This window comes from Serinus canaria, chromosome 5 (assembly GCF_022539315.1).
Source record: "Serinus canaria isolate serCan28SL12 chromosome 5, serCan2020, whole genome shotgun sequence".
Taxonomy (NCBI): Eukaryota; Metazoa; Chordata; class Aves; order Passeriformes; family Fringillidae; genus Serinus; species Serinus canaria.
In genome coordinates this window covers 46,141,716-46,158,546 of record NC_066319.1, presented here as the reverse complement: position 1 = coordinate 46,158,546, position 16,831 = coordinate 46,141,716, and the positions used below count along the sequence as shown (strand labels likewise).

General features: G+C 41.0%; 1 protein-coding gene across 2 annotated transcripts in view; it reads left to right on the top strand.

Moving 5' to 3' along the window:
* The first annotated feature begins 3,330 nt into the window (after positions 1-3,330).
* FBLN5 (fibulin 5) overlaps positions 3,331-16,831 on the top strand; it is a 50,847-nt gene continuing 37,346 nt past the window's right edge. The window contains exons 1-4 of one of the 2 annotated variants that reach the window (XM_018907300.3): positions 3,331-3,800; positions 5,898-5,952; positions 8,365-8,413; positions 9,552-9,794. In XM_018907300.3, coding sequence (XP_018762845.1) covers positions 3,709-3,800; positions 5,898-5,952; positions 8,365-8,413; positions 9,552-9,794 — 439 coding nt within the window. In that variant the 5' untranslated portion in view covers positions 3,331-3,708. Of the gene's footprint in view, positions 3,801-5,897; positions 5,953-8,361; positions 8,414-9,551; positions 9,795-16,831 lie in introns of both variants that reach the window. The other variant, XM_009101806.4, reaches the window with a different exon arrangement.

Genomic DNA, 16,831 nt, shown 5'->3' with positions numbered 1-16,831 from the left:
TCTGGCCTGAGCCATCTGGAACAGGTTATTTCATCAGTCATGTTATGAGATGGCAATTATAATTCAGACAGTGAAGGAAGCAGACCTCAGTTGATAATCTAAGGTAGTCTTTGAAAAATTATAGGCAAACCTCACCAAACACCAGGAGTTTGCAACAGAGATTCTTTCCCGGGAGGTGAAAGAAATGAGCCCTACTCTTTCTCAGGCAGAATTAGGGTTTGACACCATGTTTCCCATGTGCTGGTAATTCAAGGGACAGTAAGGTGAAATGTGCATGTGTCGAATCACTGCCTGTGTTGTAACACCAACATGTGACATTATCAAAAGCTTGCTTACTTGGCAGTCTCCAGGAACACTTAGATCAATCTCCACAGTCAGGCAAAAGCTCAGCTTGTGAATCTCACCAAGATTAGATGCTATCAAAACACAGTTGTTTCTGCAAGTGCCAAGCAGTTTTGCCATTTTACCTTTTTTGCTGGTAAAAACATTTGGTTCTATAAGATTTGGTAGGAGAAAAATGACTGTTCTTAGCATCTAAAGCTTGGACATGCAAGGCCTAAAATGTCAGTTATTGGAAAATTCCTTTAATGAATTTAGGTCTGTGGGGCTGGGTAAAAGATGTCTATGACTTGGCATGTAGAATGAATTTGGGCTCACAGATCTACCACCATACAAACTTGTATGCTTTGACTCTTCTCACAGTTTGAAAATTTTCTTTAAAATGTTCGGAGTATGGGAATTTTAAAAAATGACAAGAACATCCAAGAAGGGTGTTTGACAGATGTGGTTCTGGAGAAATGCAAGAACAAAATCAGAGTTAAAAAAAGAGATTAAATGTTGTGAAACTTAGAGGAAGAATACTTGTTTCTTCAAGGAAGATTTTCTGTTCAGGATGCTAAGTGTAATTAACTATTTTTAAGTTCCCTGACCTATTTACAGCTTTTGTCTTAGCATTTAGAATCTGTCAGATTAAGTTCTCCAGTGCTGAGGGCTCCTGTTCATCCAGTGCTGTGCTTTATCTACAGGAGCATAGCTCAGTTCACATGTGCAGCTGTCTCATCCAAAGAGAGTAAAGTTATACAATACATTTTATGTCCCCCTTATTATATATTACACAATTTTCAAAATCCAAGCCTTAATTGAAGATATGATTTCAACCCTAGCTATGCACAAAGCAAACTTTGAGAACACAGTTATTTAACAGAGCCCCATTTTATACTGGGGACAGTTCTGCACCTACTCATGAATACAAAGACAATGTCAAGGTAATTTAAATAAAGTAATGGATTTTATAACTTGGAAGGATATTTGAGATGCCTGAAGTGAGAGCACCACTACATATGAAGTTTAGCCAACATCTTAAGCATAAATGCTGAAGCTGTCAGTACAGGGTGTTGAAAGATGCAACAAATTGTTCATTTTTATAGGGTGAACAAAAGGGGGCTTATGCACCACAAAATCCTTCCTTTATACAACCCCTCATACCAAACAGTTGTAAAAAGGCTGTGGCTGCATCTCATTGTTTTGTGACTGATGGTAGTTACAGAAAGGTACTGCAGAAATTCCACTTAGCCACAAAATCAAATCCTTTTATTTTGGAAAAAAAGCAGTCACCAAGCTGTAAACTAGCCCAGGTTGTGGTTTGGTACACTTTTTATGCTCTGGTTTTTATCCACTTCAGCTGTCAGATGGAGACAGGAAAAATCAAAACATTTGTACAGTATTTCTTCTTGAGGGAGCCCCTTAGGTGGTGAGATCTGGATTCACCTCCTGTCTCCAGGGCTGGAGCACCTCTGCCAGTTGGCTGATGGATCAGAACTTTGAGGCAACTATTTGGGAGCAGACTGGTGCTGCACTCATACAGTGATTCTGGCATGCATGCAATGATTTTACTGTGTGATTGTAGAAAAATTCAGTGGATTAGCAAGTGAAGTATTATCAGATGAAGCAAGCTTTTCTTCCACACAGCTGGATGCACAGAGCATTTGCTTTCCTGTAAAGCTGTTTCTCATTGTTTCAGTAGATTTTTCACACTTCTAACATACAGTAAGCACTGCTACTCTTAGATCTGTTAGCTCTCCAGGTTATTGAGTGTATTGAGAAACTCTGGTGGTATGGAGCAGTGAGAATACTCACTGTTAAATGTTTGCCACAATGAAAATTTACCTAGTCTTTGCTTTCTATCATCTCTTGCCTGTTTTCTGACCCATGACAAAACTTCACAACATGCCCAGCAGCTTCTTCAGAAGTCCCTTGTATGAGTTTCTGTTAGCCTTTTGGGAGCTTTATTTAAAGTAACTAAATTGGATCTTGTTTATCCACCAATGTATAGACACTGTTTGAATGATTCCAGGTGAGTGTTTAATTTTTCATGCAGTGCAAGTGATGCAAGCAATTCACTGACAGACAAACTGTCAGAAATGGCCTGGAGCCTCTGGTGCTGTCATTTTTGAAAGGTAATTTGGACAATTACAGCCAGTTAACAAGATACAGAGGTCTTGAGCTTCCATTTGGCTCCAATACAACTTGTGGGGGCTCAGCACCTCTAAAGCAGCTCAGTCCTTGTATCTCAAGCTGGATATCAATGCTTAGAGGCAAATTTTATTATTATCTGTTATATCTTTTGTACTTCTGATTCTCAATCTGTTACACAGAGATGTATGATAATAATTTCAGGTTCCTTAGAAATAAAGGGTTTTCTCAAATGGGACACTCAACAGAAATTCAAAGTAGTTGTTTAATGTCCATGTCTGTCTTTAATTTCAGTGTTCATCTTTGGATCCACTATAATCTTTGCTGCATCTGATTGCTTATCTTTCACATCCTATAAATGTTCTTCTTGACCTACTAAAGCTCTGCCCGTGGCAATGTTGCAAAACACCTGAAAAAGTACTTTATTTCCTTCCTCTTCAGTCATAACTGGAGATCTGCAAGTTATGCTTTTCCTGAAGAAATATTTCATATCATAAACTGCTCCCTTAAGCATGGGGTCAGTTTAAAAAGAGCCAGTGTTTGCAGACAAGCCATTTGTTTTCCTTTGAATGTTTAATTTGTTTATTCTTGTTTTCAAATAATCCCCAAGCAATATAGTTCCTGTAGCTGTGATCGTCATGAATTTGAGTTATTCACCTCCCAGAGGGTCAGACCTTTCATCAGTATGCCATTGGCACAGAGCAGTGAGTGTTGCATATTCATTGTCCAGGACACCAGCTAGAGGGCCTCCAAAAAAGCCTGACTTTTTTTTTTGTTCTCAGAGCAAGGAAAACAATCCCTTCCCTTCTCCAGTCCCTTGATAAGGGTTTCTGTCCAATAACGGTGCTCTCTGCTCTGAGGCACATTTAACTGTGAAGTTTGCAGCGGGAGAGGCTTTCCTTCAAGCTGTTAGTGTTTTATCCTGGCAGGCTCCTCGAGGTTGTTGTGAGGAGTCTAGCCAGTTGGTGAGCTTTGTAATCTAAACCAGCTGTCCCAGTCTGAGGCCCCCATTTGCATTGTTTAACATACTTAGAAAATGAAGTGTTCATTTTTAACATTCCTCCTCCAATTGGTTTAATGCTGAATTACAGAAGAGAACTAAGCAAAACCAGGTGCTTTCTCTGTATTCTCTCCAGTGTCTGAGGAGGTACAGACGGCTCCTGATCTTCTCCACTACTTGCCATTTCATTCTTTGGACTATAAATGACAGAGGAACTGAAGTGCTAGCAGAGGGTAATGTTTGGAAAACTTTCTAGTTATTCATCAGCACAGACTCTGGGTTTTTTCCACCTTTCCCCAACGGTTTTGGACATGCAAGGATTAAGAAGGTAAGTGGTATGCATGAAACTTCTTTGCTTACTGACGGGAAACCTGCTTGTGGAAAATAGCTGTGGCAGGGACATGTTATGCCAATCCACTTGCAAAAGCCATTTGCAAAGAGATGGGATCTCAATGGTCAGAGGTGGGGAAAGACGATCTGCCTGCTATTAAAGCTGTGCTGTCTCTGACGAGTTCCTTCTTGATCTGTGCTTATACTCTGCGCATCTGCAGGAGTGCTGAACTGCAGCAGCAATGATCCCACTGGCTACAGTGATTGATTGAAGTTAATTAGTTACTATTGCAGAAGTTAATTGCTAGTTTAAAATATTTTGCCTGCTGGGCAAGCTACTGTGACCAGCTGCATGTAGTGTTGATAGGTTGTGCTGCACGTCTGTTAATAATTCTTGAGGGGATTTTAGATCTAAAGTAACGAGCAAATTGAGATCATGGGTGCAGACAGAACATGTATGAGGCAGTAAGGTCACTCCCCCACCAAAAGGAAAGAATATATCATCTTGTAGCAAAGGAAACTAAAGACTTTTGCCTGACTTATGGGGGATTTTGTTATCGTGCACTGTCCTGCAGCAATGTGCAGCACAGTCCAGCTGCTGCATATGGCAGTATTCTCCTATAACCTGCTGTATTCCCTCCCAATGCTTTTCTCACTCCATGCAAAGTGAGTATGCAGTCTTTATAGAAGTGTACATTTAAAAATCTCTTAAAAAAGATCTGAGGAATCAATAAATTAAGTGCAAGCCTAAATGGACAAAATTGAATTTTGAATGATTTGCATTGGACTCTAAAGAAAACTCCGTGCAGAATTTGCCTTTTCTTGTCACTCAAAAGTTGCCAAGGAGCACAATCTGTCTCCACAGCACTATGAACAACCATTTTAAGTTTTATGTTTACTTTTCAGAGCTTGTCAAATTTGTTGTAATGTGTCAGTCATTATGTGTGGTTTTGTCTGATGCATTTGTAGGTCTTGCTCAGCAGCTCAGTTTGCACTCTGGAAATCAGGGAGAGCTCTAGGAGAGAAAGTTGGCAGCTCACATAGGTAGCAGAACTAAGGCTACCTAAAATATCTCCTGCTTCCTGTACTGGTTTTGTGAGAATGTATTGTATCCAATTGCCATTTGGAATTACAGTCCAAGATAAGAAAGCTGTGGGTCTAATGGTACTAGGAAGTTTTATATAAATCAGCAGCAATACACTGAAATCCACAGGACCTAGAAAAAAGTAGTTTCTGACTGAGCTTTCATGGTTTTCTATCTGTTAGTAAATATTTGGAGGTGGGAGGTTACTTGAACATGATTTTTATGCTCTAGGGGAGGAGCTCCAAAAATAGGTGTAGGGCTTTTTTAGTGAGGGAGCCTCATCTTTCAGTTGCAGTGCAGAGAGACCCAGTCAGGAACAACAGATGTGAAGATGATGTACCTGGGGAAGGCTCCATTGAAGATAACAGCTTCTAGTAGCTGGTGACCTGGCACAGTGTGTCTCCTTCAAGACTGAGCAAAGGGACAGGATCTGGCCCCAAGAAAATGGATTCATCTCATATAGAGCCTCCTGGGGATGAAATGTGGTTTAGCGGTTGGAGCAGCTGGCTTGGATTCAGGACCTCCTGCGTGACATGTCTGCAGCCCTGCCAACACTTCACGCTGCGAGCTTAGGCAGGGCCTTGCTTGGGTTTACCCATCTGTAAAACGTGCACAGTGTGAAAGAGAAACTTTCATTTTTGGAAAAGAAAGGTGTCAGAGAGGGGAAAACTGCTTTATTGAATATTGCACACTTTTTCATTTAACCAGCTGCTGCATGGGGTGTCATAAAAATTAGATTAGTCCATAGACATGTACAGTCTGGTTTCAATTCCAGTTGCATAAAACCATAGCACCATCAGAGTCACCGGTCTGAGACCTGAATCTGGCCCACAGTTATCTTACTCCTTCTCCAAAGGCCAAATTCATGTTAGCAAAAGGCCAAATTCATGTTAGCAAAACTGTGGAATACACTGAAGTGTCACTAGAAATTATTTTGTCAATGTGTATTTAATTCTATGTAACAAGCCTGGATATCAGAAGTTTTCAGCCTATTTTCTATGCGCATTACAGGATACTGACTGCTTTCACACTGGCTGTCTGCCTTTCAAGCCCTGGAAAAGCACAGGTGAGAAGTGCATGCAGAGATGTGTGTACTGGTTTGTACTGAAGTGCTATATGGCATGAAACTTAACTGGCTAGCAGGTGGATAGGAAGCTCTGTGGTCTGGGGTTTACATGGAAAGGAAGTTGTGTGGTCTAAGGGTTTAGAGGGGAGAACTTGGAGCCAGCAGGATTCTGGAGTTGAACACGGATTGAGCTTATTGACTCATCCTTGCCAGCTCAGCAAAATATCCCTGTAGAAACCTGGACCTCACTGAAAATCTGATTCTGCCTCTAAACTGAGCACTTCTGGAACAGGAAATAAGAAAAACTATGCCAGAAAAGCTCAGTTCTATTGTGAGAAACATCCATATTTGGAGAATTCATTCACAGAAACACATCTTTTCTCCGTATAGCAGGATCAAGTCTTAAGACTGTTTAATTTTGGACTGTGATCCTGAATGACTGTATCCCAGTTCTCATTTTCACTTATGCCCAAACCCATTTCTGTTCAAGAGGGTGGATGGAAGGAAAGCAGTCCAGTTCTTGAAATAGCAGAATCATTCTTTGTGTGCTCAGGCTCCAAGTAACTTTAAATCAGGAAAAACTGTTCCCAAAGGCATGTTGTTTGGATTTCTAGTTGATAATCCAGATATATTCGGCATCCAGAGCTGTGTTTCTAAATACCTTTGCCAAAAGCCTCCGAAATGTAGTTGTTTTTCTTCTGTTACATTGAAAATTTCCTGCACATGTCATGCATATTGATATTTCTGTGATTATTGGATCTGTATGGAAAATGCCTTTTATGCCCCTGGAGAAGTTTTGAGATGTCTTCAAGGGTTTGTTTTTATAATTTTAAAAACATTGTTTACATTAGAATTTTTATAAAAACATCTTGTAACATAAATTGATTTTTGAAGTTGCTTTCAAAAAGCAACTTGAAGCTGAAACGACAGCAATGAGTTCTTTCTGAAGATACTAAAACTGGTAATTTTGACGATATTGGAATCTTTTCTAAAATAAAGTTCTAGAAAGTTGTTGAAACCAGTCCTACAGTAATTTCAGTGTTTCTGAATCATCATTTTTTGACCAAAACAAAATAATTTTGTTAACAACTATTTGAGCTTTTCCAGCTAACCTCGGTGTAGTGTATGTACACGAAAAGGAGAACAAAAGGTAGAGAACATACATTCCTTAAAACATGAGGGTGATTATACCTTCTCCCATTACAATAACTTGGCCTTCCACAACATGATACCAAAACATCTTGGAATGCCAAAACAAATGAAGGCAGAATTCCTCCATACTTGTCTGACACTTCTAGCAGTATTTTTGTGTATTCATATGTGCAAGTGGCAGGTGCAGTACAAAGAGTGCCATGTGTTTCACTTCATGGGTTCCTGCAATGACCCACTTCCACTGACTCACCCCTCTAACTCTTTCTCTCCCACCTGCAACTTACTACTTTTCCAAACATCAAATAAGTACTTTACTCTTCCACTCATTTCTTCCATAAAAAAAAAAATAAAGTGTCTTTATCATTAAGAAACAAGAAAAAAGGAAGAATCTTGAACACACTCCATCCCTCTGCCCTCTGGTGGCTTCAGTGGTTCCCGTTTCCTGGATATCTCTTGCTTAAATTGCCTAGTACAACCTATTTACTGGAAGATCCTGTGCTTGTGTCAATTGCTTGGCCCCTTGCTAAATAGCTGGAGTCCCAGCCAAAAACTAGGAAGAGCTGAGAATCATTTTAACAGGCTTTGAAACCATAATCACCAGGACTTTCACAATGTAGAGATGCTGAGGTCACTGAGGAGGTACTGAAGACTCAAGGCTGCAGCCCTGATAACGACCAGCAGAATAGGAAGGAACGAAGCTTCCAGTAACCTCGAATGCCTAGAACATGTTGTATAAAGATTTATCCTCTAAAAATTACAAGGTTTGGTGGACAGGAAGAGCCTTATTTTTTTAAGCTTGTTATGTTTCAACTGTGGCTCCAGATCAGTCAGTGCCTGTTGTGTTGTGTGCTGAATGGGCTGTCTGGGGAGCTTTAGAGCCTGCGGGAGATTTAACGAGGACCTTCAAGATAAGCCCCCCTGTTCTGGCAAAACCAAGACCCCAAACTAGAAGACTAGAATTCTGTGTTAACAACTCATAACACGTATTCCTGTACTCATAACACATTGGTGACCCCTGGGCAGGGGAACAGCCTGACACTGCCATCACCTGAGGGTGCCACTCTGAGCTAAGGGGCTGGAACCTGTGCTGAGGCCTCAGGTTCATGGCTTGCTGCCTGTCCTCTGGGGAAGGAGCTTTGTTTTGATGTACTGTACCCTGCTGAATAGTTGAATTTATCATAATAATCCAGATGAGCATTTGACTCTGCAAATTTCTCATTTCACCATCACTGAGTGTCCTTTTTTCTCTCATTTTAGCAGCAATGCACTAATGGGTTTGACCTGGACCGTGCCTCTGGGCAATGCTTAGGTAGGACTTTGATTAAATCAATATATTTAAATTTGGGTTCAGAAATCCTGAATTTGTTGAGTTAACATTGTGTTGCTCTTACTATGTTTTAGAGGGAAAGTTCTTACTGTGTGACAAATCTGTGTGTTTGTATACATGTATATACAAAAAATATGTGTATATATAAATATGTGTGTGTGTGTCTTTACATACCACTGATCTTTGACATTGTTGAGATACTAACAGGCTGTCAGGGCTATTCAAACAGCAATGATGCATTTTGATAGGAGCTCAGTGTAGCTGCCAAAGGACAAGGGCTGTTCACCCACGTTCTCTTTCTCCTTCAAACTAAGGATTTATTGTCTTTGTTGCCTGTCTCCACCTGCAGGCTCACATAAAGTCTTCCATTCTCAGAAACTGAAACTCCAAATAAACTGAGCCGAGGTACTGTTAGGAAATCTGCACTTTGCCCCATAGCATCTTTTTGTCAATGGCATTCAATCTCCAGGGCAGCATCTTCTACATGCCATAAAGTCATCCAAACAACAGGGAAAAACCTGCAGCAGATTGTTTGTCCTGCCATAGCCTACTGTTTCTGTGGCCCAAGAACCAGTAGAATGCTCTGTTTGGCTAAACCAGTTATACCTTTCTAAATTTAATTCAGCCACAATCTCAGTCAAAGCAAGAAAGGGGCCTGAATCGTGCCCCCACATCCGAGCATCCCTAACTCGGAGGGAGGGATCTTGAGACTTCCAAAGCAGGATCCAAATTTCACAGCTGGGCAGACCAAACCATCAGTTTCTGAAATCCTGATCTGCATGTTGTGGTTTGGACAGACCCTCCAGCAGGAACAGGCAGCAGCATGCTGCAGCCATGTGTAAATCAGTGTTTAAGCTAAACTCCTATGGAGCAGCAAAGCAGGCCTTGTCCTCTCCCTCTATCCTCTAAGAGTAGATCACAGGACATGTTGAATATAAGAGATGTTTCCTGTTTTAGTACAATCTAACTTCAAAATGAAGCTCCATAAGGAAGGATTAGCCATTTGATAGAGAATATAATTTTTTTTTTTTGCAAAGTTATGCAAAAAACACATGAACTATTCTTGGATAAGTCCCATTAAGGATCAATCCCTCTCTAAACTTTTGCAATTTCATTGCAGACATTGATGAGTGTCGGACCATTCCTGAGGCCTGCAGAGGAGACATGGTGTGTGTGAACCAGAACGGGGGCTATCTGTGCGTGCCCCGGACAAACCCGGTGTACCGCTCGCCCTACCTGAGCCCCTACTCCAACGCGTACCCGCCACCGCCCGTGCCCGGCCCCGTGCCCAACTACGCCACGGCCACCCGGCCCCTGATCTGCCGCTTCGGCTTCCAGCTGGATGAGAACAATCAGTGTGCTGGTAAGTAGGACAAATCCTTCTTCTAGATTTGCATTTCTTTTAAAGCTTGTCTGACATCACAGAAACAATCGTCCTGCAGTTGTCCTGCAGTTAATGCAGCAGTCAAGCCCAGTATTTTGAAGTCAAATTTTTTATAAGGATACAAGCTGTATGTTTCATATCATTATTCTATGCAAACTAAGATATGACTCAGTCCTATTATTTAAGCAGGAAAGCCATTTTCATGAAAAAAGTAATGTTTTTATGAGACAAACAGCCATCTGATGGCAGGTGATTTGTCAGTGCATCAAAAGCCTGCCTTTTATGATTATGGTTCTGTCCATGAGAGAGAAGGTGGTCCTTCATTTGAAGTGTTAGGTGGCACCTGGGGAAACTTCATTCATCTCTTGGCTGGATGTGAGCTGGTCTTTGACAAGAAAAAAAAGCCTAAACCAGAGAAGCCTTGAGCTTTCAACAGAAAATTTTGCCTCTCTTTAGACTACGGAATAGTACTTACTTCCAAACTGCTGCAGAAAAACACTAAACCTAAAACTGACTTGTCTTTTGGGCTTATTCTGCCCTATTGTCTGAAATTTCTGGTGGGACTTGGTTGCAGATGATGCACTTTCTTTGTTTCCCTACTGAGGAGACCACAGGAGCTTCACAGGAGCTTGGAAAGCCTAGGGTTAAATTCAGCTACCATTTGGGGCACATAGTTTTTGTATTTGAATTATTGTCCTTTCCAAGGTGGGAAAAACATATTTTACAACCAGCACTCACAGTAATACTGACTGAAAAATTTAAAAAAGGGAAAAAGAAACAAAGAAAAGGAATACCATAAACCCTGGGGTTTTTTGAAGAGTTCTTGAATGCTGGGATCTCTGAAGAGTTTACTGTAAAAATAAGTATTTTTGCTACCTGATTCTTTGAAAACAGCCTCTAGTCCATTTCATCTTAGCAAATTGATCAACCTGTTATTTTATCAACTGATTTGTAGATTTCCAGGAATGTTTTCATTTTGCTCACTTTGCTTTAGATGATTCAGGAAATGGGGTAGTTAGTAGAAAAGAAGTGATGAAATGAAAGTGGAAATGAAACCTCTGAATTATTTTGTCTGGTCTGCTCCATGCAAACCAGAACAATCAAAACAGGAAGATTTAGGGAACTTTTACAGTAAACTTTCCAGCCTCCAAAGGGCACATATGTTCCTATTTAGGCTGGCAGAAATGGGAGAACTTATACTTTTTTCAGTCAGGGCTGTTCACTTCAGTCATTTTAACTTTCAAATATTTGAGATTTAATTGTAAAGAAAGTTTGGCAATGAGAGACATTACTGAGAATGTATGGGAAAGGACAGGCTGCCATTTGAGTACCACGGCAAGATGGGAGCAGTGTTTGTAAGTCTACATCAGGTTTGAATTTCAGTAGATGATGTGACAAAGGAAGAAAAACAAAACTAAAAGAAAACGAGACCTGTCAGGGGTCTCTGCTGGGTTAGATTTCATTTTTTATTTAGTGAAATTCTCTGGAAATATTCACTATCTTGATGCAGTATTTATTGTTGTATCTGTGTGCGTTTTATATCCGTGTGCCCCAGGATGGAAAGTGTGGTCACCAAAAGGAGTGATTTGGTCCATGTCTCACTGTGGTGATGGTAGAAAGGCTTGATCCCCTGTTTCCAAGATTCCTAGAGCAGTTAACAAGGTCATGTGTAGTGCCATGCTTGAAGTCCTTGGAGGCAAGACATCAGGGAACCTTGACAAGGTCCTCAGGAGCAACCAATATTTTACCCAGGTCATTCATAAAGTCTGACCCACAGGATCATGGCATCCATTAGCCAATTATAAACATCACTCATGTCAATGGTACTTCAGTTGCTCTGTGCTTACCTTCTTGTCCATATTCAGCATCTTAGGATACAAAGCACTCCAAGGGCTACTTGTGTGGTGGAATGGTTGAAAAGAATGAACTAGAAGTAATTTTGCCCAGTAGCTGGGCCACTATGTAACAGGTTTGTTATGTTGGTGGTCAGACACCCTTCTCTAGCACCTTCTTTCCAAATAAAATTAGTCAAAGGTATTTCCACTGGAGATAATGAGATTTTCTGCTATAGACTGCAGGGGAACCAGAGTTATTCTCATGCCAATGTGTCTGAGAAATCTGCAGATTTTAACAGAGTATGCATTTTTGTCTGGTCACATATGGAGTTACAAATCAGAGTCACATTTTCTTCTGCTAGGACAACAGAAATCTTTACTTTCACTTTGAATTTCAGTCAAAACAGCTTATTAAATACAGGAGCATTTTCTGGGAATTGGGAGATTTGCAGCCTCAGCTTTGAAGCACTGAGGTTGTTCAAGAGACTTCCAAAGTGAAACAGGACAAAAATTTGATCTGAAAGTTGTGTGAGCTTTAACAAGCTCTTTCTTTTTTTTTTTTTTTTCAAAACGTAGGGAGGCTGCAAGAAGGTTGTTCTGTTCCAGTCTGGCACCTGGCCCGCCTGCCAAGGTCCCACATTCCTTGGCTCTCAAGGGAATGTGCACCCCTGGCTGTTCACATAACATTCCCCCTCATGGGGCTGATATGTTTCCATGCAGCAAAAAAAGAAATATTATCCATTCTTCTCCCTCTCAAGTTTTTGGCCTCATCCTTTCTGGCTGGGATGGTCACAGACAGTGGTTAAGTGTCCACAATCCTTCCCTATCCTGGTCACCACTCAGTCTTGCCAAGATTCTTTCATCTCCAGATCTTGTCCTTTATGAAAACAAAACTTTTCCTGGCTCAAATGCTCCTCAAAGACACCTGTCCATGATGGCTTTGCCCAGTCCACTGTTCTGTGTTCTGCAGAAGTACCTGTAACCATTTGTGGTAGCAGAGAAATGTTTTAATGATAATTACTTCTTAAATCTTCTGTGGGTTTGATTCCTAATATGTGGCATTTTTTACCCCTGGAGTTGCTGAGTGCTTTATATTTTGTACATGTAAGTGGTCTGTGTTTTCAACAGCACAGAGTTTTTGTAAATCATTCCAAAGCAGGTTGGGAATGATTTATACCCACAATTAATGTTGGAATAAAAGACCACATTCTGAAAAAAGCAAAGAACATCTAGTGCAAGAGCTCTGTTTGAACTGTTTGTCTTCTAACATTACTTCTCTATAAATACAGAATGGGTTAGTCATAATAATGACTTTTTGCACAAGGAACTTGGTCTAGTAACTGTTGGCTCCAGATTACTGGAGTGAGGGCCTGTGTTCTTGCTTTATACATTCGTAAGCTGAGAGCTCTTTCCAGTTTCCTTTCACTCCACCTTGCTGTTTCCCGATTTACAATGATCTTCAAAACATGCATCAAACACAGATCCTTCTGGGCATTGTGGAAAGAACTGTACTGGGTGGGCTCTGATTATTGCTTTCTCTCCAATTAATGCAAACTCACAATGTGAGGAGATGATGGGGTTGGAGAGGGTTGAATAGAGAGTTTAGAGAAAGCAGACCTCAAAGATAGAGAGGTAAATGCTAGGAAAAGTATGAGCATAAGGTCAGATGAGTATGACCTAGATACAGAGAGAAGGGAGGAGAGCAGAGGAGGTAATTAAAAAATAAAACATAATATAATTGTTATTTTTAAAGCAAAAGGTAAAAGGAAGAAGGAAATGGAAGGATGCTGTCTCCAAGTGCAAGAGAGAATTGCTTTTCATGCCCCATTTGTGCAGTAGTCATTGCTTCAGCTTTCCTCATTTCTCAGAGTTTGGCAGGACCTCCTACATTCCCCATCTATGGGTCCCCAGTCCTACATTTGTAGAGTGAAACTCCTTCCTTCAAAAGATTACCTTTGCACAGATGGGTTTTAGATCATTATCATTTATATTGCAAGCACACCTAAACCCCACATCCAAGCCTGCAATTGTACTGCCCTGCCTTGTGCCCAACCTCATTAAGAGCAGCCTATGTCTAGATGAGTTTTCAAGCAAAATGAAGGAACCAGATGTTCCTCTGTGGGGAAAAGGGAGGAAAATTGAGACAGAGAACTGAAAGGAGGTGCCCAGGTCTTGCATCAGGCTCATGGCTGTGCTGGGATAGAGCCCAGAGCTCCTTATCCAATAGCTTAGCCATCAAGCCAGGCTGCCTCCTCCTAATGACTTTCCTGGTGACCTCTCTATGCATATAGAAACAAGAGGAAGAAAAGCAGGGAAATGCAGCAAGGAGATTATGCCTTACAAGGGTTTGTATAAAGTAAATAACAATGGAATCTACTCCCACCATTTCCTTTTTTAACTCTATTTGGTTCAGCTCTGTGTCTTTTCCCTTTTCCTCTTGGTCTGTGAGAAAATCTCTTTTGCTGCTCTGGAGGGCCAGTTCCTGAAGGTTTTGCATGATCCCTGTTAGGGAATGACTGCCATCATGTCCAAATTAACCAGAAAAAGAAGGAAAGATTACATGAGGACAGATTCTGTGAGAGGCTGAGCTCAGACTTCCGAAAATATAGGTAATTGTTGACAGATCCTGATTAAATTAAGGACCATGATATGTAGCTTTTACTTGTAGTGTGGTTTTCCTGATGGGCCTTGTAGGAGGAAATACCAATTGAGACCTCATGCTGCCATAGCAACAGAAAAGTTTACTCTCAAGCATCTCAAGAGTTTATAGCTGGTGGCTAAGTCTTGGGTTGGAGGAGTTTATGTTCAGTTCCTGGCTTTGCCATGCCATTCTTGGAGTCACCACTTGGACACTTTGCACATGTGGTGCCACTTCCACTTCTGGAAGTGTCCAAGAAACAACTGGACATGGCACGGTACTGTGGTCTAGGGGACAACATAGTCAAAGGTTGGACTCAATAGTCTCAGAGATCCTTTCCAGCCCAAATGATCCTGTGCTGGATATTTTAGGGCTAAAGTGAAATAATCATTTTCAGGATGATACCAAGATTATTTTCACAAGGGAATGACAGGTGTGGAGGTGGCTTCCAGGCAAGTATCATGTAAAGATATACAGACAGGAGAAAAAGGTCCAGTTCAATAATTCTATAGCAGTGAAGCTCAAGGTGAGACATGTGGCACTCAGTTACTTCCCCTGTTGTCCTGGTTCCAGCCAGGACAGGGTTCATTTTCTGCAGTAGCCGGAGGGGGCATGGCCAGGACCCAGAGGTTATTCTGTACCCCATCATGTCATTGCTGGGGGCAGGCAAAGGGTCTGTGTCTTCCAGGAAGAAGGGGTCCCTTCCAGCTGAGAAAATTCATCCAGGGTTGTTTATTGTCCAGGCTGTAATGAGTATTTTTGCGTGTGAATCACTCTCTTCTGTACACTTTTGTCATTAATATTGTTGCTGTTATTGTTCATTTTCTTATCTCACTGCTGTTTCCAGTATATTGTTCTTATCTCAGCCTGTGATGCCTTTTGTGCCTCCAGTAGGAAAGGGGAGGGAGAGCAGCTTGTGGTTTTTTTAATGGCAGTACTAAATTGGAAAGTACCATTCCTAAGCCACAACACCAGTGCACTAACCTGGCTGGAATTCAGTGGCCACTTTTGTCTATGTTTCTGCATAGATCAGAGAAGAGGGAAAGTCCAAGCCCTTTACCTATATCTCCAATTTACTTCAAAGAATGTCTGAGCTACAAAAGCTTTCAGCAGCTGTTTGATCCTGGAGTTTTCCAATCATCTTCTACTTATGCTGTATTTGTTTCATGTTTTAGCACAACTCAGGATGGTTTCCCCTTGATTATTTAATGTAATGAGACTAGACAAGCCAGGTAAAATAAACATGTGGAAAATGCAAACTATGTACATTAAGGTTCAAGACCATATGTCAGGAGAGTAATGAAAGAAGGATCATTCACATCCTGGAGTACAGACAAACTTAACATAATCCTGTCCTATTGGATAAACCCACATTATACAGCTCCAGACAAACATGACTATAAATCTTTTAGATCCAGGTTCTGTGCTTCTGATCTGATGGCCTGATCTATTCACAATCCCAACAATTTTCATAAAGGTAATCATGAGTTAACTATAAAATATTCAAGAGTTAAAAGGTACATCTGAAAACAGCCAGAGCTCCTCCCTCCCTCAGGAAGCCATTGCACCAGCACAGAGAATGGGCAGGGGCTGAGGAAAGGCAAGACTGATCCAGCCACTACAGAAGGGTCCATCAGTAGAGTCATTCCTCCAGAAATATGACCATCAGTAAAGGTATCCTGTCCAGGTTACCATGGGGAATGAGGGTCAAAATACTGTTTTTCACTGAAGTAAATCCATTTGTAGTAGAGAAGTCAGATTGATAGAAAGAGCTGCTGTAATATCGATCTGTAGCACAGTAAACTGAACCTTCTGTGGCTTGGCTTGCTCCTGCTTTCATTCCTCCCTAAGTGCAGTGTGGGAGGAACACAGTCTGGTAGTTAAAGCACAGGCAAGCCCTTCATTTATTTGTGAAACTTCTACTACTAACAAAGGAATTAGTAAAATTGAACCAAGAAATATAACATGCAAGCCAATAATGCTGGCATGTTATTAAGCAAACGGGCACTCTTCACTGGAATGAAAACTAGCAGGCTCCTGAGTATCCAAAGTGTAACAGCAGGAGCAAGCCCATCATTCTGCATGTCAGTGCCTTTCAAGCACCACTCACTGACTGTATTTATGTGTGATGATGTGAAAAGTGAAAACAGAGTGAATACAACTACAGGATAGCCACAACTGAACTTGAATGAGCTACAGTCATACTACAGTGGGTAGCTGGACAACAACTGGGGACAAAATTACTTAGAGCCATGATTATAGTCCCTATTGACTTTGGTGAAGCTCTTAAAGCAGAAGTTTTTGTAGTGAATTTATTAGGTTTAAGTTAAGCTGTCTTGAACCTAACCTTAAGTTCAGGTAGTCAGGTATCATATTTTTCTCCTGCTAAAATACTGATACCGCAATAAGGATTTCCTAGATTTTGTGGCATTCCTTGACATTTTGAGGTCAGGATAGACAGCTGGCCAGATCATCATCTTATGATTAAAGATTGTGACCACAGGGAGTGTTTGAATTTGGTTTCAATTTTACCTTGAGCTAAA